This window comes from Musa acuminata, chromosome BXJ1-1, assembly GCF_036884655.1.
Source record: "Musa acuminata AAA Group cultivar baxijiao chromosome BXJ1-1, Cavendish_Baxijiao_AAA, whole genome shotgun sequence".
NCBI classification, from domain to species: domain Eukaryota; kingdom Viridiplantae; phylum Streptophyta; class Magnoliopsida; order Zingiberales; family Musaceae; genus Musa; species Musa acuminata.
The window spans coordinates 33803797-33829818 of NC_088327.1; the positions used below are offsets into that span (position 1 = coordinate 33803797).

The 26022-nt window shown below is 36.8% G+C and overlaps 1 protein-coding gene across 2 annotated transcripts; it reads right to left on the bottom strand.

Annotated features, from left to right (window-relative positions):
- Nucleotides 1-1742: 1742 nt before the first annotated feature.
- Nucleotides 1743-6419, bottom strand: LOC103972891 (phosphoinositide phospholipase C 6). 2 transcript variants are annotated; one of them, XM_009387275.3, is made up of 9 exons: nucleotides 5998-6419; nucleotides 5018-5214; nucleotides 4604-4739; nucleotides 4293-4529; nucleotides 3949-4112; nucleotides 3517-3634; nucleotides 2540-2692; nucleotides 2388-2474; nucleotides 1743-2210 (listed from the first exon to the last, which is right to left on the bottom strand). In XM_009387275.3, exons 1-9 carry the CDS (start codon nucleotides 6322-6324, stop codon nucleotides 1917-1919), a joined length of 1713 nt encoding a protein of 570 aa, XP_009385550.2. In that variant the 5' UTR covers nucleotides 6325-6419; the 3' UTR covers nucleotides 1743-1916. The 2 variants fall into 2 exon arrangements, with proteins under 2 accessions (XP_009385550.2, XP_009385549.2); XM_009387274.3 differs by having other exon boundaries at nucleotides 2540-2704.
- Between the last annotated feature and the right edge of the window lie 19603 nt (nucleotides 6420-26022).

A 26022-nucleotide genomic window follows, 5' to 3' on the forward strand; every position in this document is an offset into this window, starting at 1 on the left:
AGGGGAGGTTTGTTTGGAGCTCTTATTGTACCGATTGCTCTTCTTCTTAGGTTTTTGATTGACTTGAGCTGTAATGGATGTTCTTGGCAACCTGTCCTCACGCTTGAGATATATCTCATAGTTAGTCAACTTGTCATAGAGTTCTTCAAATGACACTGGTGAATCACGTGCCCGTATTGCTATTGCCAATTCCTTGTACTCGTCTCCTAGGTCGTTTAGGATATGGACAATAACTTCTTCGTCACTGAGGGAATGACCTATCAAGGCCAAGTTATCGATGATAATCTTTATGTTGTATAGATAATCAACAACAGTACTTCCCTCTTGTTTTATCTTCATGAGACTGGATAGAAGACTAAGCATGCGAGTGCGGGAACGATTGGCTAGGGTGGTTTGCAACCTGCACCAAGCTTCGACAGCAGTGTCACATGAAGAAATGAGTGGGGCGAGGGAACCAACGACCGAGGCTTGAATTGCTTGAATGATGAGACAATCCTGGCATAACCATAGTTTGTGGTCCGGATTTGGTATTAGGCTGGATGTGCCTGGGATGTTGAGCATTGCCAGTGGACAACGAAGAGAGCCATCGACAAATCCTAGAAGATCATAGCCAAATAGTAGATTAGAGAATTGAGCAAGCCATGATGCGTAGTTGCTACTGTTGGATAATTTGAAGGAAATGAGAGTGACACCATTGATAGAAATAAGGCTCGTAGAGGAAAAGGTACTATGGTTTCCTACAGGAATAGTAATTGAAACGTTAGATAAGGACATGTTGGACATATATAGGAGCAAAGTGAAAAAAGTGGAAGTCTACAACGATTAGATGGGTAAAAAAAATACTACCGAAGCCACCTGTACCGGTCACTTCCTGTACCGATCACTTGCCAACTTAACTTTCCAAGCAAAAGGTCTGCTGCACCTTGACAAGTCTTCACTGAGGCATTAATGGCAAGCAAGCAATGAGATCCATGCTGCCACTGTTCACGATGCAGCTTTAGTTGTTGATGATGCTACCGCAAGCAACAACGACTGCAGCAGTAGCGGCACCATCATCGCATGCTGCAGCTTGCAGGTCAGTGAGATGCTGCAACTTGCAGTTTTGGAAGAAGCCGGCAATGCTGCAGGCGTAGAGCGACCGATCGACAATGGTTTTCTGCCGACGAATTTCTATGCGACCGCGAGTGAGATCGAGGGAGAAGGTTCTTTGAGAACTTCTCTGCCTCTGTAGGAAGAAGGTGGGGGCGCTGATGTGCTCTTGCGGTGGTGAAGGATGTGATCTGAAGTAGCGAGAGTGGTAGTGGAAGAAAATGATGGCAGCAGGATCAATATCGCTGCAGTCGCCGGAGGTAGAGGTCACGCCTAGGGGGCTGTTGTAGTGCAGCGTAGGTGTTTGACGACAAGATGCAGCGGTAGAAAGATACGGCAACTGGGTTCATGGTGATGAGAATCGTCGGAGGTCAGGTGCAGAAGACATGCCTAATAGGCTGCAGAAGGGAGAGTAAGCCTTCCTAAGGCAAGAATGGCTTTGATACAAAGGAGAAGAATGCATTGAGTAAAAACAATACAATACTCCCTATTTATACCTCATTCATTCAACACTGATTCATTGTGGTTCACAATTCATCCCCCATATTCAAATTCTCAAATATCCGGGCATTTTTATTTCACACATTCACAGAAGATGTCAACTATTTCGAGGAAGTTTACAGAAATCCACTGAAGAAGAAAAACAAAAGGTAAAAAGGGGGAAACACCTTTGTTAATTGCATCCATTCCCAAAATAAATTTTCTTTGTTGTCTACATACAACGAGATTGATACTACAACCATAACGAGATATAGTTTTAGACAAATAAGAGGTTGCGAGTGTACATAAAACTCAATCTGCAAACCAAAACTTCCAGTAAATGAGGTTCATACAAACTGAAATCGCATTAGCAGCCTCACAGAGTTGTACTTGTTCCCCTTGCGATCATGAAGTGGCACAGCTCGGATTCCTGGTTTTAACTCCCAGACCGGAAGGCATGTTTGTCCACCAAAGTCATCCATATCAGACATGTTGTACTCGCAGGCTTCAATCCTGAGCAAAGCCAACTCTGGAACGGTTAGGGGGAAGCTGAATTCCTCTCCCCAAACTGGCATCCAGTCATCTTGTCTTGTCCTTGTTCTCTTCGTTTTGATATCTGCAGGAACTCCAGCAATCTCTACCTGGAAATCAGCAAAGAAGTTGTTGGATAAGCATCTGCTTTTATGATATGGTGATGGAATTCAAAATTTGCTCACTGATCGATTATGCAACCGTCATCTGGCAGGCAGCACAACTCCACATGGGCTCAATATTTCGATAAGTATTTTGATGCAAATGGAGTATCAGACATGTCTTACCTTTGCATAGAAATCTGGAGGAGAATAGACATCAAAATGTGTTCGACTAAAATCCTTGTGCCAGCCATCTCCCATGTATATCTTAACCTGTCATAACTTCATTAATGCTGGGAAAATGAGCATAGCGATTAAGAGAATTCTGCATCACTTACCTTCAAGGTTATCTTCACAGGTAAGCTTGCTTCAGGATTGGAAACTGCAGCTTGTGGACCAATGTTCATCAGGAAATCAGGTTTTCTTACATAACCACAACCTCCATTGGCCCTAAATAATCCTTGCATTAACCAAAGTGACCTTCCATACCCCTGCCAGAGGGACTGGTAAGGAGGATAGGAAAACCAAATATAAGTTTCAAATTTACATGTTGTTATTTCTTTTATCATGTGCATGGAACCACAATATATTTATGTCTACATACTCAAACTTATGCATCAATTAGTCTTTACTCAAACTTATTGCTGTGTGCCTTGAAATTGTCTGATCGAACATGGGGACAGAAATCACAAAAGGATTCACTAAAATTTACCCTAAAAATGGAGAGGCAGATGATCCTTGGAAAAAAATGCCTGCTATATGGGAAAATTTTCAATACATGTCTCATGAGAGCTCGATGTAAATATATGTGGACATATTGGAATGGTGAAAATTCTAGGTGAACGAGTTGTGCCTAACCTTCTGTGATCCTCATAAACTCTAATCACAAGCCACATTGCTTATCTCCTACAATCTCTTAGATATAAACCATAAACATGGAACCTAGGATCCAAAACCTGTTGATACTGAAATTTGTTATCTGGATTCTAATCTTGAAAATGCATCCAGTGTAGAGCAACTGAAGAAAATATGGCTGTGGAGAAAGTGATCATTGCAGAGACTTAATGCTGTTCCATTAATCTACTTTTGTAGTACATAATTTGTGTCAAGATGGATACAATAACATAAAAAGTGGAAAATTATGTGAAGATTCAGACAATAAAGCTAGCACCACATATCATATGATATTATATGACAAGTCTTCAAAGGTAGTATTGATGAGTGATGACATCGACCCAAAGACAAATAATGTCAGCTAGCACCATATATCTTTGGAAGTAAATGTTCAGCTTGCACATTAAGCATAGAAACGAACCTGCATATTGAGTGCAACCATCTGTGCACCGTGCAGCCATCCAGGCAAGGGGCAATAGTTAGAAGAGTTAAAGCGTGTACCCTTGGGGTATACTCTTACAATATTCTTCTGAGTGAATCTAGTATAGATCCAAGCAGAACAATGTGAACACAATTGATATGAGATGCACAAATAAAAAAAACACAAGCTAGGTAACAGTTGATTCTGTATCTCCAGTAGAAGATGGTCTTGCATGAAATAAGTCACCTAATTTTTCGAAAAACAGAAGATGATATAAGGTAGAAAAGATCAAAAGATCACTTTTAGTTGTCTTATGAAGCAGCTTTCTTTGTTTTTCTTTATGTCCAGAAGAGAATATTACTTCACCAGTTTTGAATCACTAAAATGAAATCCACAAATGTAGATGTTTCTCGGAAAGAAATATGGACTTACCTTACAAGATCAAGTGCATACAATTCTGCTGCCCTTTCAATCTGTTGCTCGCTCAAACTGAGTCGCCTTACTTTGTCAGTATCAGCCTTCAGTGCATCTCTTGTTCGACCTTTAGGTTTTCCAGCATGAACAGTAATTATGCGCCGATACTCAGGACCTGAATTCTGCTAAAATACATGCTTATCATCATCATCATCATTAGATTTTGCTTCATTCTGATCATGATCATTCTGGTGATGTTCTTTTGATACATGTTAATCATGTTTTAGAGGCAGAGGCAAATACATGCTGATGGATAAAAACCTCCAAGGCACAAGAAAAGTTTAATCAAAGTAATGTTGCACCTTGTCATGAGAGACATGTAGAGCTTGTAGATCTGCAGTGTTGGTTTCCCATGCTTCGTCATTTGAACCCTGTTGAAGATCATCCTGCTTGTCCTCAACCGTCTTTGATTCAAAATATTTTTTTGGTGGTTTTGTGGAAATAATGATCCTGTTCTTTAGAGATTCTGGAGAGGGGAATTCCTCGAGAGAATCTGACTTGGGGTAATATAACATGTCTCCAAATGTTTGAGTAACCATCTAGAGATGAATTAAATTGACAGTTAAAACATGAAGATCCGAACAACCTTATCTAAGCATCGAGCATTGCTCACCTCAGCAACTTTTGCTTGGAGATCTGGAGTAAGGTGGTCCTCTAGAGTGATGACAACAGGATATGAAGATGCACAGAAGGCGAACTCCTTAATGGACCTCAAACATTTGATCATCTCCACCGGAGAAGTTAATGTCCTGTGCACAGAAAAGCAACCGAAGTACAATTAACACACTCTTTAAGCATGAAAGATTTGTAAAGTTTATAAAAAAATTCATAGTGTTTCTCTAAAAATTTCAAAAAGAAAGGTTTTTCAGTGTTCCATTCACGTCGCTTTTTCTTCCATGTCGGACAAACATGGATGGGCCTGGTTGCATTTACATTGGCGCAATATTCTTAACACTGCAGACATAGGATAGAACAAACACATGATGTTAGTGCTATTTAAGCAGTAGTTGCAGGCATCAAGTCTTACCTTCCATGATAGATTAGAACATCATCTTTGGTAGAGTTTGGCCACATGTCTAATTCAATAACTCTTACACCTCTCTGCAATGCCTTTATAATGGGAATATCGCTGCTATCACTGCTGAGTTGGTTTCCAGTCAAGTATGAGTTATGGCCTGTGTATATGTAGTAATGGGAGAGTGGAAGACTCATGTCTTGATGAACCTGGAAGAAAGATGCGGTGTCAAGCACTGTATGCAAGCAAAATAACTCTGGATATCCTAATCGTACTGCAAGATATAAACTATAGCAGACCAATAGAGGAGGAGACAACAAAGTGTTATATGTCCCATAATCCATGTCAAAAAACATCTATCTACATGAGAAGCAATATGTTCATCAATTTCCATAGTGACAATCAAACACAAGTTATTTATGACTTGCCATACAGAAAATAAAATAAAATAAAATAAATTGGAACAACAGAATTTAATGGAAAGCTTATAAATAATAAAGAGAGAAGCAGCCCTAAAAAAAATTGGGTTTTTGATGATTATTTTGAGATTTCGGCAAGCATAATAGCTGACAGAGGGTGAAATTTAGAGCCACTAGAGAGAAGTTGTTCCTTGGCAAACATGGGGGGGGGGGTATCAAGGGCTCAATCCACAATAAAATTCCCTCTTCTAGTGTGAATAAAGTTGTCTGTTTTGGCCCTCCACAGATGCGATCTTTGCAAGAGCCGAAGAAACATAATGGTCATGGAGACAAACTCATAAGACAAATCTTGCACAGGACATAGCATTTAATTAGAAGAGAATCTTTAAGCACTCGGTGTCGAGTGACTCTTTCACCACCGAGTGCCGTTCCTAATCGGCGAAGATTGAAACGATTTTGCATGATCCAAGGTTTCATCTTCAACCAAACAGAGAGAAAGCCAAATCACTAACAAGTACGAATTAACAGAGACCACAATGTCCTCTTGGGGTGTTGGGGGAGAGCAGCACCGACCTGGGATCGGATTGGCGGGTTGAGGTCGTCGGAGAAGAGGAAGTGGAAGAAGTCGTCGAGGGATATTCCGGGGCGGGAGAGGATGGCGGGGAAGTTGTGGCAGCGGCGGCGGCGGTGGAGGAGCACCTCGATGATCCGCTCGGCATCAGCGTGTGTGGCGTCCGCTTGGCCCTGCGCCTCGGCGAGGAACCGCCGTAGTTGGTCGGGGCCCATCTGGGCGGCCCCCTCGGAGTATTCTACGAACGTTTGCCTCACGTCGGGCGGTGGCGCCGCCGCTCTCCACACGAACTTGCGCGTGAAGCAAATGCAGTACTTGTAGCTTCCCATCGCTCCGCGACGTCCGCCGGCGTCGCCCTTCCTCCCTCCCTCCCTCTCTCTCTCTCTCTCTCTCTCTCTCTCTCTCTCTCTTTGCGTGGGTAAGTTTAAACGGTTGTCCGCCCCTCCGTTTTCACCACCGCCTTCTCTTTATAGCTGCGGAGGACGGTCGGTACTGTTGGAATTTAGTTTTACGTCCCATTTTTGTTTCTGCTATCAGTATCAGTGTTTTGATAGGATATTTCAAAAGCAGATTCTCATCGACTCATAATATATCTATCCGATCGATGTGTCAAAAACATTATATCCCTTTTGAGAAATACTATTTAACTTATCATAAATTAGTTTGTATTAAATATTTCTTATCATATTATGTTTTGTATAGGTTTATAATATTTTTTGAATAGGCTTTTTATTTATTATATGTTTTGTTTGGGCACAGTTTCTATTTCCATTTTTCATCGTTTAAGCTTTTTGCTACAATTAATTATTATTTTATTATTGTGTTGTTTTCTGTCAGCTGTCAGTGAGTCCACTTTTTGACCGACACACACACACACACAACACCTGAGAAGGTTCTGATGGTGTGTGGTTGGGAATACGATTCGCTGCTCCCACGAGACGAAGAATTCCAATCGACACCGCAAATCATAACAATCACATACTGATCTCTTCGCTTGGACGGCCGTGGATGCCACTGGAGTTAGGCGTGCCCTTCCTCACTTTGCGATGCCCCGTCATTCTTATTGGCTCCACCTTTAGAACTCGATTCCCCCACTCTTTATCTCATTGAATTCATGATGCAAATTATATTATTATTATGTCATGACAATGCTTTTTAAACAGATGATTTATTTTGTCAATAATTAAAGATGATAAATTGAGAAATAAAAAAATATATATTATATTTAGAAAAGATGAAATCGATAAGTAATTTTATGTTTCTTGTTGATGATGATGATGATAAAAATTAAGAATTTATGACATCATCATCATCATCATCATCATTATTATTATTATTATTATTGAAGTTGATCGCATGAGATAGACAAATAGGTAGGTAAAGATCCAACTTGTATTTCTTTATATGAGGCTTTGGGAAGAAGAAGCATATAAATGGGGGACAAGAGAAGTTGATGCGGAGAATTAATAAAGCATAAGTGTGTGTGTCTCGTGGAGAAAAAGCATGGAAGAGTATATATATATCATCTTTGATGTCATCAAACAAGCGTCATGCGATTCTCACTTGAGACTGACTAATTCTTCCTCGAGACTCCTCGATAAGATAAAATTGAGCTATGAAATATTATATCTTCCCTTCTGTTTCAGTTCGTCGAATTGTCTCAAGATGCTATTAATTCTTTCTATTTTGTTCATTGGTTTTTATTTCATTTATATTTTGAATTAAGTCTAGTTTGAGTTAAATGGATAAGAACTAATTAATATACATGAGTTTTTTGAGTTCCGATATAACTCAAAAAATTTAAGATGCTAAATTTAAATATTATCAAGTCTTTCGATCTTCATATCTTATCGTGCATCATCATATATTTTTAGCATTTCTCTTTCTTTTACTGCATGTCATGATTTTAATTTATTAAAGCATATCTTGAATTAGTGTTGAATTCTTTTGCAAGAACGATAATAGATTTGAATCTGAATATAAGGAGATGCAGAGGTTGCAAATAAAAAAAAATACTATTTACTGAGAGTTAGTTAATAATTAAACAATAATATGGAGCTCTTAAATCATTATGGTAATCAATGGTTAGGTTTAACATTTAGGGGGGCTAATTACATATTATCCTCTATAATTAGTTATGTTTAATATTTTAATTTTTATATTTTAAAATTATATTAAAATTCTTATATTTATAAAAGTAACATATTTAATTTTATTTGTTCTCATGTTGTCGATTTTGTTGACGAAAATATCATAAGATTTATCTCTATCTCACTTTGATTTACCACGGATCACATGTGATATTTCTATCAATAAAATTGACACGTGAGAAAAAATGAGATTAAATATTTTAATTTTGTAAGTATAGGTATTCCAATATAACTATTGAGAGTTTAAGGACTGAAATACTAAATATAATTAATTATAAAGATATCTATAATTAGGATCGATTTATAGATAGATTGTCCTACGGATTGCACTGAATCAACGAATTTTTCTATAATTCACCCTAGCAAGATTTATTTAAAGAAAAATATTATAATATATAAAGATATTAGATAATATAAAATATTTTTTAAATCATATAGCTTGATGCCCCTAAAAATATTATTCATTGTTAAATTCTTAATAATCTTATATAATGATATTAGATAATACAAAATGATACATTAATTCTCTTGTATGCATGTTTCTAAGGAAAAAAAAAAGCAAATATATAATTTAAATTAAGTGAGGAAGGTGAAATTTAATATTAAAATCTTATTAATATAGGTTAAAAATATTATCTATCAATTAAGCTAGTCAACATATTTATAGTAAGATTTTGAGACTAAGATAATTAAAATTGGATATAGTAACTTTGATGAACCTTCCAATCAGGCATGTTTATATATTAAACGAGTTGATTTGACCAAATCAAATGGATGATCGAGAATTAAGAAAAAGGCCAATATATGCGGTTTTTGGAGGAATCCATTTAGCTCTCTTTATGAATGGAGTCGGTGGAATTCGTTTCAGACACAATGATGAGAAGGAGGATAACAGAGTTGGATATTTTTTATTTGATCCGCTTAAACAAATCAAGTACATTATGGGACTCAAAGACATGTAGCAATATCTTCTCAAAAGGAATTGATTCTCTTGCACTATGGAGAAGGAACAAGAATTTTGGAGATTCCCATGATATTTGACTTTTTTTGTTGTTCTTGCTTCCCCCACTCCAAATGTGCTCGAAATCAAGCTTTAGCTAGTATATGTATGAGACAATCGTTTTCTTCAAGACTAATATATCATATAATTAAATTTTAATACGATGATGCATAGGAGGCATTGTCTATTTGCTTATGATCAGGGTTTAAATAGTTCAATTTTTTTTATGAACCCATGAATTTTAGGGGTTATGGTAATAAATTTAGTTCGAATGTATCAACAAAATTATTTGATTTATTGATTCTTACCAAAGTCATATGACTCTATATCATGATATTTTCTTTAGTCTTATTCATGAGTATTTTTTTTTTTATTTGAGTCTGATCTTATTAGCTTATTGAGTCTGAACTCAAAATATTTAAATTAAAATTGATAATAATTTACCAACCTATACTTGCTTTCAATATTCTATATATTTGCTCATGTTTAATTCACCTTTCTTCTGACTTGCATCATCTTATCTTACAATGTGTTCATCCTTTCATAATAGAAAATTCTATACCTATAGTGTTATCACTAAACTCAAAAGAAATTATTAGATACATATTGATATAAGATAAGATTTCTCCAACTATACGAGGAAAAGAGGGCTTGAAATTCACCTCCACCATCAGAGTAGACTGTTTTAATTGTAGACTGAAAGAAGTTTTCAACCAGCTTTTTAAAATTGGTGAAGACTTTTGAAACTTCTGATTTATGACGAAAAGGATATAGCCATGTGTATTTAGTAAAATAGTCGACAAAAATAACATAAAAGCTAAACTTGTCAAAAGAAGTAACAGGAGCAGGGCCCCAAACATCAGTATAAATAATTTCAAATGGTTTAGAACATGATATAGAGGAAACACTGAAAGGAAGTCTATGACTTTTATTATGAAGACAAGCATCACAATAAGTGACAACCCTATTATTTGTAAGAGTAGGAAGAGAATAACGAGAAAGTAATTTATTTTGGATAGGGAGAGAGGGATGACCGAGACGACAATTCCACACATCGATTGAAGTTGCAACGAAGGAGTAAGCTGTGGGCTGTTTTATTTGTGGAAGTGACGGCCATTCATAAACATTGTCCTTACTCTGGCCTTGGACCAATGATGCCCCCGTGCTCAAATCCTTAACAAGAAAAGAGTTAGGAAAGAATTCAATGGATGTATTATTTTGTTTGCAAAATTGAGAAACGGAAATGAGATTTCGTTTAATGTAAGGTGCACATAAAACATCAAAGAGGAGCGGCGTTCTCCTCTTTGAGTCTTTCAACCTCACCCATCAGCTTCACATTAGGCCATGGAAGCTGCAACATAGGAGGAAGGTGCAACAGAGGAGGAAGCTGCAGTAGAGGTGCAGTAGAGAAGGAGGCTGCAGCAAAAGAGGTAGGGGGTAGCTACAGCGAGGAAGAAAGGTGGGGCAATGCTGATGAGCACAACACTAGAGATGCCGCAGATGAAGGGAATGGACGTTGGCGTAGAGTGGCAATGGAGAAGACAATTGCCGTTCGCCGAAGAGGAAAGATTTGTCGCACCGATGGGCTGACAATGGAAAAGCAATGGTAGAAAGCTCTGATATTTATTGAAAAAGTAAAGAAGCTTTATTGAAGAAGCTTTAGCTTAAATGCATTAGCATGTCCCTCTCCTATTTATAGGGATTAGGAGGGAGGATTTTCCAATGTTGTGGATATAATTTTTTTTATATTCAAAATAATTTTAAGCAATTAATGTATAGAATTTCATCCGGTAAAAATATCCCCAAAAAATGTTTAAGGTCTTTTGTCATTTAATATGTAAAATCTGGCCTATTCTTTCATTACTTGCGGATGATACCTTAAGAATGAAATAGCTTATTCAATAAGAGAAAGAAAGAAAATTTTCATAAGATATAACGAAGTCCTTTTTTTTATATAAAAATTTAAAACGTGACAAGTACATATAAGATGAAAAAAAAAGATACCATCAAAAGTAGGTTGACAAATTTCTTATAATTTTATGATAGAAGGGGTATATTGTTAGAACCCTTATAGATTCTAAGCTTGAGGTTGATCTCTTTAGGGGGATCAGCCTCCTATAGGGGTTCTTTCTTCCAAATTACTACTCAAAGGCTGTAGAAAAGATTCATCTATTGCTTATCAAAAGAGGATGAATACATGATTATTTATAGGGTTTCTAAACCATAACTCATAATAGGACTCTTACTCCTACTCAAGACTCATATTCCTTTACAACTCATAATTCTTATCTAAGAAATAACCTCCAAATCTTAGTCGGCCTCTTCACCTCTTTAATAGGGATCGGCTTATGTAGGTTTTACATGAATGTCCCTCTTAATTAGGACTCTCCTAGCTAGAGTCCGAACATATATGCCACGACATTATCAAAACCAACAAAAAATTTTAAAAAATATAATAATATTCTTCTAAAATTATTTTCATCATTCTATAAATATTATCAACCAAAAGTAGGTTAACAAATTTCTTATAATTTTAGGATAGAAGGAGTATATGCCACCACTATATTGTCAAAACCAATAGAAAATTTTAAAAAATAAAATAATATTATTCTAAAATTATTTTCATCATTCTATAAATATTATCAACTATATGTCATTCATCGAAAACTCTCAAAAAATAATAATTTATTTTTATATGGTCCAATTATTGTCTATCTAATGATAAGTGATTCTCAATAATATCAACACAATTAGAAACACGATCATTCAAAGTTCAAAACTTTTCTTGTAAATATCTTTTTTTTTTTAGATTATGTAGAGTACAAGTAAAAGTGGTATAAGAAAGAGATGAGATTTAAAGCCTCTTAATAATATTCAACAAATTCAACTTTTCAATGAAAATAAAAGATAATTGCTGCTCAATGAAAATTAATCTAGCTAATACGTCATGATTTTTTAAATAAAAAAATAAAAAGTGGGAGAAGTAGGTGACCTGAAAATTTGCATTTGGCATCGCTCTGATTTGTGTTTGATATTTTTTCTTAATATAATTTTAGAATGTTTCATATCCTCCTCCTTTGAATTTAAAATTTCGATCGTAGCAAGCAATTTTATGGAACAAGTCATCAGTGTTTCAAACCTTGTTGAAGTGTAGCTTCAAGATGTCCGACTTGAGTTTCATTTGCATATCTATTTCCTTGAGTTTTCATGATTAAATTTTCAAAAGCCTCCTCCTATGGTGAACTAGTTGCTCTAAGTTGCTATCAGATCAAGAAGAGAGCTTAAGAGGGTTTAAGAGCATTTAAACTTTAATGAGTGCTTAATCAAGGATACAACGAACAATGAGAGATTCGAGGGGGTATTTATAGGATTTTTGAATATTTTTTTTCCTTCAAAACTAGTTATTATTATTTATCGAAAGGGATAAATCTATTTTTTATATTTTTAATTATAAAATAATTAAAATATCCTTGAATATAGTCATCATTTATATGATTATTGAGAGAGACAAACTGATCGATTAATAACCTATTTGATCGAATTTTTTTTCAAAAAAAAAAAGTTTAAACCAAAATCGGAGCCATCAATTTTGAATTGAATCGGTTTTTGGGTTCGGTTTGAAACCAATAAATCATCATTATTCTGGTTTTTATCCTATCCTAATTTTAATTCGAATTCAGGATTAAATGCGTTGCTCTTTCGTCTCTCCACCAACCGAGCCAACACTTTCACACACACACACACACTCTCTCTCTCTCTCTCTCTCTCTCGATCTCGATCTCGATGTGAGTGCATAAAATTTCGATTCGCATGGAACAAAGCGAAGCTTATAAGTTGAGGAGCCCGTGTTTGTTCGTTTTAGGGATGAGTACGTGTCAGTCGGATATCATCAAATTAAAGTACAAAGTGCCAAACGAATACGGCTCTCGGAAAGAATCCTCGTAGTGGGAACAGCCACAAGAGAGATGGCAGTATGTTGGGATGGGACACACGGACAAGAAGTTGATTAGTAGTGAATCGAGGTCTTAGAATTTGGATCAGACTCAGATTTCTTCGGTTTGCATGCATTTATTTGTTTTTAAGTGTATAAGCAATCCCGCGAGTTGTTAGCTTCTAAACCAAAATAATTAAGATTAATTCATACTTTAATTAATGAAACCTCGTAAAGAATTATCTATTTTGAGTGAATCTATCAAATAAAATAAAATAAAATAAAATATATATTTTAACGAAGGCTTGTGAAAAATTAGCTATTTTGAGTGAGCCCCAAAAAAAAGATACTTTTGAAGATTAAAAAAAAGTATTAGTATGGTTTTAAATGTCGTAACAATTAAGTTAGTTATATGGGAACTCAAAAATCCTCAGGTGATATAGGGATAGTGTTAGGTTAGTATTTGAAGTAGTAACCGGATGTTTTTACGAGTATCCAACTTCGCTGAGCTATTTGACACTCGGTATGCTGCTACTACTCGAAACCGTGGTTGCTTTCTCTAGCTAACAAGGTTCTTATTGTCATTCGATTCCATGCTTCATATACTTTGCTACGATAATGTTGGGGAACTTTTATGTCGTGGCCAAGGTGTTAACACGGTTTGGCCCAATCCCGGATGCGTAAAGTTACCCATGCGAATGTTTGGATGGTACAAGTATATATCGGGTTGGGTTGGGTTGGGTTCGAACCTTGTCTCCCGAGTGTCTTCTCCCTTAGCGAGTTGTCTGCTCTTTTGTCGTCAGAGTTTATGCACATAGGTTGAAGTCGGGAGGGAGATTTCTTGACTCAGTCCCTCCAAAACTTAAAGTTAGTGTCGAGTTGAGTGCTCGAAGTTCTTTCCCATTTGATATTGATCAGGGATCGACTTTTATACATGCGAACAAAGGTCGATCATAAATGATCTATCAATAGTTGTCGATTGCTTGGGCAGCTAGCTGGCTTATACCTTACGTGCGAGCGATGACCAAACTATACGGACTCACGACATGTGACGTCGTTCTGAGGTTATGTTTAGGTTTGACATGCGTCTTACATTTGAGAAGTTTGTAGTGCCAAACTTGTATAAATTATTGTCTCTCTATACACGAATAGGAGAGATTATTTCGTCCAAAACTCAAATCATCAACTCCTAGATCGCAAAGGAATAATCTTATCGATACGATCATCATATGAATCTAGAATTAATATATATCTAGCAAAGAGAGAATATTTAATATATGCACATCAAAATATTAATTAAAAAATATAAGTGAATCATATTTCTTGGACATAAAAGTTATTACGTGAATGTGGAAATGAAAATATGCAAAAGAGAAGAATAATATATTATACATAGGAAAAAAGATAATTTGGATCAAAGCATGGTGATCGTTTGATTTGTATCTTTGCATTTGTGGATCCACCAGAGACGAAGATCAAAGCAATAGAGAAGGGTCATAACGCTTTGAATTCCAATATCCAATCGAACTTTAAGAGGTCTACTATTTGATGAAAAGAATAAAAGATAAGAACCTTTATTAAGTAGCTTTAGCTTATCTGAGTAGAGAGATTTCCTCCTATAGTTGAGGAAATCTTATTTGTTATCACTATTCGGGATTTTATAACTTATATAAAAAATTCAACAGGGAGTTGAGATCATATGCATGCATTATGCAACTCGAAAATAGTTAACAAAGAGGTATGACAAAATCGCAGAAAAATAACATAACTTGTTGAATCTGGAACATCTTCCCTCTCACTCATCCACCCTCTATTTTTTTCAAATCATAAAGAAAAGAAGATAATTCCGTACCCAATTTTATTGGTATTATGATTCACATCCTCAAGAGTTTACGAATATATTGAAAATATTTCAACGAGGTTTCAAGACAAACGTAATTATCAATATAAGAGATGAAAAGGAAAGAACACACACACACAAAAACAATACACAATACACACAAAGCAAACCACATGCAGTAATCAGTTTCATAACCATCACATTTCTCATCGTAGCATTTCTAAGGTAGGAAACACTAAAATCTGGCACCAGGATTGAGCAGTTAAACTGAATGAATCAATTTGTCTGAAGCTATAAGCATATTGTGTCTAGCAGCTAAAGTGTGTCTACAAATTAGCATAATGACCTTCCTTGAAAAATATTTCCACAGAATTTAGCAGTTTATTTGTCATTTAAAGTTTTCTTCCGAGGCAGAGGTTATGCATACGGGACAGATGTTCTTGCTCAGCAACCATTTCGCGATACAGCTGGAGTGGAAAAGTTGTTTGCAGTTCAATCTCCCAAGATGGTCTCTCTATCTTTGTGTGCGTCCTGTTGTTGTTCGTAGAGAAGAAAATGACAATTAACAGGAGTTCATTCCATTAACTAGAAAAAAGATTAGCTTGTCAAATATGCATCTCTCTCTCTATCTTTAGTAAATTGGTTTCGTGAACCTTACCAGGCATATTGTGCAGCTATCTTGCTCATGATTATCTTCTTGTATTGGGTCAGAAGAGCAGTATACTATCTCTGTCAAGCATTTTGTGATGGCATCTTCAGACAAACCGGTGCTGACATTGCCCATCCTCTCCCCTAAAGCAAGCAGTTCCTGTACCATCATCACCAACACATAAATATATAGCAAAGTACCAATTCTATGAGAAGATAAGAAGAAATAAAAAAAAAAATTCAGCACCTCATAGCTCATGTTGTCTATGTCTAGTCTCATGTCATGATGCTGATCAAACAAATGCATGGGGTCTTTGATTTATCATGATTGCACCCTGTAGAAATAATCTCATCGAGAGATAAAGGTAATAACATAACAAGAAGAAAGCCTCAAATTAAATTCCTCACGTCAGGAATCCATCTAACATGGATGGGGTCTTCATTTCAGGATGACTGGAATCTGTTGTACTGATTTCTTGCTCTCCCATCCCTCTCATTAGCTAAAGAGAGTGGCCTTGAATGCACGAGAGACCCCACCCTCGTCGGCCTGACATCCTCAGATGTTGCTCCCGAAACCTAGGATGGGTAGCTTAGATTGGTCCTATAAGCTCTTCTTTGACCATAGATATTTGGACCTTCCACCAGGCATTGTGTGGAGGGACAACTATGAGCAGGCACAGTAAGGTAGGAGTGGTATCCTCCATTGGTCCACATATTGCTGTTGATGGCATGGTGTGCTATACAAGGTTTGTTTATCTCATAATTTATGAAGCCTCTCTCTGCAGTTTCAAGAACCCAATATAAGTACAAGTTAGTTTAAGCACAACTCCAAAAAGAGAAAACAAACACACACAGATGAGCAACTATGCAACAGCAAGTTACATTAACCTGAAGAAAAAGCCCTTGTATTAGGATTCACATATATGGATTATTGCTCCGCTTCTCCACCAGTCAGCACCTTAAGTAATTGCTGATGAAAGAAAATACCGAGTCAAGATGCTACTTGAGTGGATCCCAGATGAGATGTTGTTCAGCTGAATGACATTGTCATGCCAACTTCTAACATTTCTCTGAAATGCTTCCTCAGAAATTGATGCACTATCACTCATATAATTATGGACAAAACAGACAGGATCCCAAGGCTGGCACTGAGGATTTAACATTGATAATTTCCAATTGAAGTGGTGAGACTGGAAGAACTTTCCCCACTGTAATATCCATTTCTATTCCCTCTGTCAGCAAGCATGGAATTCATAGTGTTTTTCCTTTTGCAAGTTGCTCTCTCATGATCCATCAGTTGATTGACATTACTCCCCACAACCCTCAAATTAAATTGGTTATAGAATAAATCCATGTTGGGCAAAATTCAGAGGAACTCAAAAAATACTGCCACCAGTTGGAAGATGCATGGAAGGATCATAATATGTTCCTGTATTAGCTGCCATATATCTTGGAGACTCTGAACTAAAATTGCTGAATTGAAGACCATTTGATCTCAAACTAGGGTTGAAATAGGCAAGAGAATTCGCCCCATTAGCTATTGTCTGCTGGAAACATGAAAGATCCTTTTCCTGGAACTAAAACTGGAGTATTTCATTGTTTCATTTGTTTCAGAATTTAAAAATATGAACTAATGATGCTTGAAATTGTGTAATTACCCAAGTTCGATTTATGATCATTTTGTATATGATTCCAAATTTGCTGATGATGCATTTCAAACCATTGAGTTTGAGTTTGACTAGCCAATGGTCTAAGCTCCATATTTGCTATGTGCTTCACATCACAAGTAGAATAAATACTGCAAAACAGAAGTAGTAACTGTTAGTGAGACAAGAAAAGCGTGCGTAAGAATATAGTATTCAAAACTTGGATACTTCATAAAAGGAATATTTAGGTAGTTAATTGCCAAATATTTTATATCTAAGAACACTCTAGAAATCCCAAAATTAAGAACACAAACTATCCAGAAATCTATGTACTAAAAATTACTGGTATGCAAGAATTAGCTAAAAATCCAACCAGAGAAGGGCAGATAGACACATGTTCCATGTATTTCAAATCTTGTTTAACGGCCAGAGCATAAAACTTCTAAGGGAAACAAAATATTTCTGATGGCCATAAATGCATATTAAGACATGACAAGTAAGAAATTTATTAAAAAGATTCAGAACAACCATTGCTTCATCCAAAACCATGCTCCTAGATTTGCATAAGATACATTCCTTCAGTAGTCCTCACTGACATTTTCTGTCAGCAGTAATTCCATGAAACAAAGAGAAAGAGGAGCCGAATATGAAGGGACCAAGATGTAAAAGAAAAAAAGAAAGGAGTGTATGTAAAAGAATGAAAGAAGAAAAAACAATTGCTAGCCATGCAAATCAAAATTGAACTGACTATTAAGTAATTTAACTATGCAGCATTTATGAGCTAACTTCAATTAGAAAAAAGATAAAAAGTGTAATATTGTAATTTTGTAAAATTTAGATGGTCTAATTGAACTTGAGAACTTTCCTCACAACTGACCCAAATAAGATGTAACTTTTGCAATTCAGATAATTACACTAGTTACCTTCAAATTCCAACAAAAACAAAAAAAATGGAGATTGATCATAGAAACTGACAGATAATAAGAATTTACTCTTGAACAACATCATTTTTTCCTAAAACTGGTAACTCCACCAATTAGACCTCACAATTTTAGGCAATTAAAGCTATGCACAATTGGAATGCTAAACTCATTAAAATGTCACTTTTAGCACCCTTATTATAATGATGCACATCACCATCGATGAGTTACAATTTGTCCAGATAATGATATGTATCGTGATGAATCACAACATATTAATCATGTATGGAGCATCATAGTAAAGCTCAAAGGTTAGTCAAAGGTACAAAAGAGCATCAAGAAGTGCTGACAACCTATGGGGTTAAGCAGGAACTAAAGATGAATTAATGAAATGTTTAGAGATATTGAAATCAAATGAAAGCACAAGTGTGCCAATTCAAAGATGACTTGAGTATGCCATCATCATAATTTTATGTAATTGTTTTCAATGTTAAATTATCATGAAATACACACACTACATAGAACTTATATCAAAATGTCCCAAGTTACTACAGTTATAAAGGATTTAAAAAGAGAACAAAAAATCAGACTATATAATGCCCTGATGTTAAACTCTCCAAAAACAATGGAGGATCTACCGTGATCCTTAACCTAAGCCCGAAAGGGATTTAGAGACAGCACCACCAACATTATCTGATGGCTATGCCAATACATTAAAAACCCTCAAGCTTCTAACTTCTATGAATAATCTAATTCATCATCTCTTAGATTGTCAAGATCTTTCTAAGTTATTATCAGATTTTGATACGAGAGCTATCCAGCATACTATTGGTGAAATGCTAGTCTGTTTTGTATCCAGACTACACTTAACACAGAAGATTTGGGGCACAAAGGTGGGACTGTGCTAGTCAGCTTGCAGCCTTGCACAATGGGCTAGTACCACCTTAGGTTGGGCCAATTGAACTGCAGCTTATTGAGGGCTAAATATCTGCAACTTTGATAGTTCCACATGAAATCATCTCGTCTAGAAGGGACCTCATGTGTGCGAGTGGCAACCATAAAATGAAACCATGGTATGCAATTTCGAATGGTACCGCCCGGTACGGGCGGTATGTACCGATCCGACGGCATACCGGTACGTGGACCGCCCGTTACCGGACGGACCATGCTACAGTGCTACAGTAATACAGTGTAACAGTACTACAGTGCTATAGTGTTACACTGTAGCAGTGCTAGTGATTGAAAGAGGCGCTCGGTCGCTCGCCTAGGCGCTCGGGCGAGGCGAGGCGAGGCCCGAGCACCTCGCTAATGTCCCAGGCGGCGCGCTTCAAACAGGCGCCGCCTGGGCGCTCGCCCGAGCCCAGGCGCTGGGCGCTTCGGGCGAGCGCCTGGGTAAACCAAGTGACCGAACCAGGATTTTAGGTATGGTTCGGTCCTGGTTCGGTTATTAGTTGGTTCAATCGAACCAACTAAACCGATATAACCCTTACCCAACCCTAACCCGCCGTCGCTGCCCCTCCCGATCTCGCTGCTCGTCGCTCCTGCTCCCGCTGCCGCTGCTCGCGCCACCCACTGCTCGCGCCTCCCGCGAGCCTTCCCTCTGCTCGCGCCTCCCGTGAGCCTTCCCTCTGCTCGCGACTCCCGTGAGCCCTACCGCTGCTCGCGCCTCCCGCGAGCCCTCCCGCTGCTCGCGCCTCCCGCAAGCCTTCCCTCTACTCGCGACTCACGCGAGCCTTCCCTCTGCTCGCGCCTCCCGCGAGCCTTCCCTCTGCTCGAGACTCCCGCGAGCCCTCCCGCTGCTCGCGCCTCCCGCTCCTTATCCCTTTCCGGCCGCCGCTCGTCGCTGCTTCCTTTCTCCGTCAGGCTCAGTATACTCTTAATATTAAATTTATTTGAATTTTGAAATGATTAATTTGCATTAGTAGATTAATAATATATTATTTTGATTTTAATGTTATTAATTTTTATTTATTTGAAATTATTGCTAGGTTTCAACATAAGAGCAACTCAATAGTCTACAATGGTATCAAAAAAAGATCCTGCATGGAAATATAATTATTTGAAGGATCCGAAAGATCATAATGCAGTGACTTGCATATTCTGCGATAAGACTACCAGAGGTGGTATTTTTCGTGCAAAACAACATCTAGTAGGAAATTTCAAGAATGCAGCAGCTTGCAAAAAATGTCCACCTGAGGTAAAAGAAGAGTTGTTGAGTTATATGAATGAAAAGAAGACACAAAAGAATGAATCTTACGGGAATTTACAAGAAGACAATATTGAACATCTCAAGGATGAAGAAGAAGATTATTCTATGAGTATTAACCTAAGTGAAAAAAGAGTATATGACAAAAAGGGAAAAGAAGTTATGAGTACGAAGAAAGGTAAAAAAGGACCGATGGATCTATATATGCTTCAAGGATCCCAGAAATAACAAGGGCAAGCAAGAGGCTCAAAATTTAGACAAACAAATATAAGTGATGCTTGTGATAAAGAAATAAGAGGAAGAACAATTCAGCACATTGCTCGCTTCTTCTATCAGGCTGGTCTTCCCCTTAGTACAACTCGTTTAGACAGTTTTAAGGATATGATTGAAGCTATTGGAAGATATGGTGTAGGATTAAAACCTCCAAGTTATTATGAGATACGAGTTCCATTGCTGCAAAAGGAGTTGAATTATACAAATGACTTACTAAAGGGTCATAAAGAATCATGGGCAACACATGGTTGCTCTATTATGTCATATGTTTGGACTGACAGGAGGCGCAGGAGTATAATTAATTTTATGGTTAATTGTTCTTTAAGGACTATGTTTGTGAAGTCAATAGATGTTTCATCTTTTGTAAAATCTGGAGACAAGATATATGATTTACTTAACAACTTCGTGGAAGAAATTGGAGAACAAAATATCGTTCAAATCATAACCGACAATGGAAGCAACTATGTTTTAGCTGGTAATATTCATCTTTTGATTTTGTTAATTATTTTATCTTCAATTAAGTGTGTTAAACTCTTAAGTCTTATCATTTTTGTTATCCTTTGTCTCAGGTAAATTGCTTGAATAAAAAAGACAAAACTTGTATTGGACTCCATGTGCAGCACATTGTATTGATTTAATGTTGGAGGATATTGGAAAGATCTTAGAAATCAAGAAAACCTTAGAAAGGGCAATTTTTGTTGTTGGATTTCTTTATAATCACATTGGGGCTTTGAATATGATGAGAGAATTTACAGAGAATAAAGAATTAGTGAGACATGGTGTTATCCGATTTGCTACTTTATTCTTGACATTACAGAGCGTGCATCGTCAAAAACATACTTTGAGAAATATGTTTACCTCTGAGAAATGAGTGACAAGCAAATGGGCAAAAGAAGCAAAAGGCAAGAGGGCTGCTGATATCATCTTAATGTCATCCTTTTGGAATCATGTAGTTTATATATTAAAGGTAATGGGCCCTCTTGTTCGAGTCCTTCGGTTGGTGGATAATGAAAATAAGCCTGCAATGAAATATATTTATGAGGCTATGGATAGAGCAAAGGAGACGATTAAAAGATCTTTTAATGAAAATAAAGAAAAATATGAGAAAATTTTTACAATCATTGACGAAAGATGAAATTGTCAACTTCATCGTCCCTTACATGCAGTAGGATATTATTTGAACCCTGAATTCTTTTATAAGATTAAATCTGTTGGATTTGATACAGAAGTTTTGGGTGGGTTATATCAGTGCGTTGCAAGATTAGTTCCCAGCCTTGGGGTTCAAGATAAGATTATTCATGAATTATCTTTATATAAAAATGCTGAAGGTCTTTTTGAAATTCCAATTGCCGTTCGATCCAGGACAACTACCTCTCCAGGTATTAATAATTTGATATAATTAATTTCATATATATTATGTTACTATGTTATTGCTAATAATAACATAAATTTTGCAACTGAATGGTGGAGTCTATTTGGAAATTCCACCCCGAACTTACAGAAATTTGCTATCAAAGTACTTAGTTTGACATGTAGTGCTTCGGGTTATGAGCGAAACTGGAGTGTTTTTTAGCATGTAAGTATTACTAAATATTTTTGTTTTAATTTATTTATTTATTTAGATATATGTATTAATATATTTTTAAATTATATGACATGACAGATTCATTCGAAGAGAAGAAATCGGTTAGAACATCAACGATTGCACGATCTTGTTTACATAAAGTATAATCAAGCATTGAAGACTCGTCATGATTTGAAAAATAAATTTGATTCAATCTCATTGCAATATTGATGATTCAAATGAGTGGTTAGTAGGAGAAATGGGTGCTAACTTGCAAGATGCTGAAGACGAGCTTGTATTTGAAGATGATAGATTGACATGGGGAGATGTGGCAAGAGCTTCAGGTGCTGGAGAACTACAAACATATACAAGACAAATGTCAAAGAGAAAAATGAGTGCAAAAGCATCAAGCTCGACTCCTGCTATTGTTGAAGACATAGAGAATGAAACATATCTTGATGAAGAGGAAGGAATCGAAGGACAAGAGGAAGAAGACGAATTCAATGAAGATGATTTGTGTGAAAATGACGATAATATTGATTATGATGAATGACTTTGATGTAAAATTTTATTGTTTTGAATTTTGAAACTTTTTGTTAATGTGACATTGTGATTTTGTATCTTAGATTTTCTTAATTTAATAGCATATTTTTATTTAAAATTTTAAATAATTATATTTATTAATTATATTATATATTTTTATATTTTAGCGCCTCGGGCGTTTTTGGACCTTGGCGCCTTTAGGCGCCTAGCGCTTTTTAAATCACTAAGCAGTGCTACAGTAAGAGGAAATCGCTCCGTAAGCCCTGGTGTACCATTCGGTACACCCTGATGTACCGCTCGGTACGTCGGTACCGTACCATACCGAGCCAACCTCGAAACACCGGTTCGATACGGTATTACATACCTTGAATGAAACATTCTGTTTTATTCGAGTCCAATTGTTTGTAGCCACTTCCTATTCAGGTGGTATTTACTAATGCTTTGTTATAAATTAATGATTTCATTATAACTTTTGATGCATGATATTGAAGATATGTAAGTTTACTGTCAAAAAAAAATCATGTACATAACTTTATAGTAATCCTTTGATGTTGTAACATATTATTATGTCAATTATTTTTTTATTTTTTACATTTTAGTGTTTTTTGATAGAGATAGTTATCTTGAATCCAATCTATCATATTTGATAGAGATACTGATCCTAATTTTCTAGAACTTGATAAGACCCAACTTTAAATGTCAATATTCACTAGACAATCCTATTATTTCTAAAAAGCAAGAAAAAAGAAGGATTTAAATACAGATCCCAGACCAGTTCCAATAATAACCTATTAGACTGGTACAAAACTGGTAGGCGGTACACACCAATATGTACCACATCTAGCAAGTTTTCAATTTCACTTGGACCAGTCTATACCTAACGGAATTTTCTGGTCCAAACGTTACTGAGAAGCATGCCATGGCATTTCAGGTAATGCAATTTAGTCTCCCTTTTTTTAATTATAGGGCTGCTTGTAGTTAAAATAATTGAGTTTGGTTTTAGGACTCACGACCGTTCCTGAGCCTATCTCCCCTCCACATCATCCCTCACTCATCATTTCTTTCCACCTGTTGTACATTGTGTGTCGCATGCATCTAGTACTTCTTTTCTTCACCTCCTTTTCCTCCTTCCTTCCTCCTCCTCCTCCTCCTCCTCCTCCTCTCTCTCTCTCTCTCTCTCTCTCTCTCTCTCTCTCTCTCGCTCTCTCTCTCTCTCCCAACAGTTGGTATGAAATACGACATGTTGGTATGATGGAACGGACCAAACCCATACCAATCTGGCCATGGACCCTGATATTAAAGACTGATATCTAGTATGAAGAACAAAAAAAATTCGAAATATATATTATTATACTAGCATCAAGTTGATATTTGTATGATAACAGGTAGTATAACAACTTGTACTACCCCATGCCATTGAACAAAAAAATAATAATTCAAGATTGAATGGGTATTATAATGGTATCTGTACAGTTTTCTATTAGTAATTGGTCCGACTAATAAACTTTGGTCCATTGGTATTGGTCTAAGCAATATTTGAATCCATGGGAGAAACAACTCCAAATGCAAATGACCTGCAACCCAACTAAAGAAATATTCTCAAGAGACAAATTACTCTATAACAAATACTATATTCAGACAGCTTAACACCCGGTGGCAACCACCGGCATGTGGAATTTGAACAACCATCTCCTTAGGATTCTCATGATAAAAGAGATTTGATCTTCTTTTGCCAAGGAAATTTGTACACAAGTTGAGTCATAACCTACGGTCTTCAAATACTAACATTTACTTTATTTCCACTGGATATGACATTTCATATCACAAATAATCCATTATCAAAATAGTTGAAACCAGGGTCTGTCGTACCGAACCGTACCGCCCGGTACGGGCAGTACATACCGGTCCGACAGGTTGTCGGTACGCGGACTGCCTGTTACCGGTCCGAGTGCACTGTAGCACTATAGCACTGTAACACTGTTCTATAGCACTGTAGCAGTGCTATAGTACTCGGCACACCTGGGTGTACCGCTCGATATACCGTACCATACCGGTACCGAGCCCAGGTCGAAATACCGGTACGGTACGGTATTGCGAACCTTGGTTGAAACCATAGTTCTAAATATCACCCAGATGGGTCTATAGCGGGCAGTATTTATTGGTCCAAACTCCAAAGATGAACCAACATATAAACCAGCCCTTTTTGGGTCATTTCAGAATTTTTTTTCTTAAGGTTTAGATCTCTCATTTGCCTCACCTTCCTAGTTACGCCCATTGTCCATTGCCCATGGCCCGCTGCTCGGGATGAACATCGCCCGCCTGCCTAGTATTTTTCTCCTCTTCCTTCTCTACCTCTTCTCCTACTCTCAGTCAGGATTGGTAGGTAGTATTTTTTTATTTTCTTATCTTCTAACCTTGTTTCTAACCTCAATAAGAAAATTCTATTGGTAGGTAGTATAGGGTTTTAAGGTTAGAAACAAGGAAGGCGGTAGGTAGTATGCCTGAAAATCAGGATTGGTAGGTAGTATTTTTTATTTTCTTATTTTCATTCGGTATTGCCTTCCTTGTTTCTAACCTTAAAACCCTATCCTAACTTTTATTTTTCAGGCATTTTCGGAGGGTTTTACACCCTAAATTAGGTGTACCGCTCGGTACGCTTGACGTACCGCTCGGTACACCATACCGTACCGAGCCAGCCTCGAAACACCAGTACGGTACGGTATTGCAGACCTTGGTTAGAAATAAATATAGTAATAATATAAGTATAACAAAATCAATGTAAATTAGGTAATAATAGTATCACATATCTTTTTAGGACTTTGAGAAAGTCTCGTTCAAGGTTCGTATTTCAGTCCGTTATGGATTATCCTTCTGTAAATATTGAAATATCTACAGAAAAATCATTTGAATTGTTAGACTATTTTGTTACAATATAAACTCTAAAATTCAAATGAATTAAATAATCACATATGTAGATATACCTGATTGTTGATTCTACCACCATAATGAATGACGGGCCTCCACGGGTGGTGGATCGGGGTCCTCGATCCTATACATCTGCATATCAATATGATATGTTTGTTGGACCCAATCATGAAATTGATCCCATGACATAGTGTATTGATACACTATATGTCATTGATGCATCAATGTGGTGCTGATCGTCATGAATCATATTTGTCCGAGGCAGCTCTTGAGGCATATATTGGTGAATGTCAGAGCTTCTACTTTCGCTACTGATCTGCTGCTCTGTATCATACTGTTGCTCAGAGAAGGATGACCAATTATCACCATACTGTTGTTGCC

Bases quoted from the DNA above. Each gene is read 5' to 3' on its own strand.
- LOC103972891 (XM_009387274.3), bottom strand. From the start codon at position 6,324: ATGGGAAGCTACAAGTACTGCATTTGCTTCACGCGCAAGTTCGTGTGG. The intron at 5,215-5,997 runs GTCGGTGCTGCT...TCTTTCTTCCAG, and splicing joins ACCCGCCAATCCGATCCCAG to GTTCATCAAGACATGAGTCT. The intron at 4,530-4,603 runs GTGAGCAATGCT...ATTCATCTCTAG, and splicing joins TCCAAGCAAAAGTTGCTGAG to ATGGTTACTCAAACATTTGG.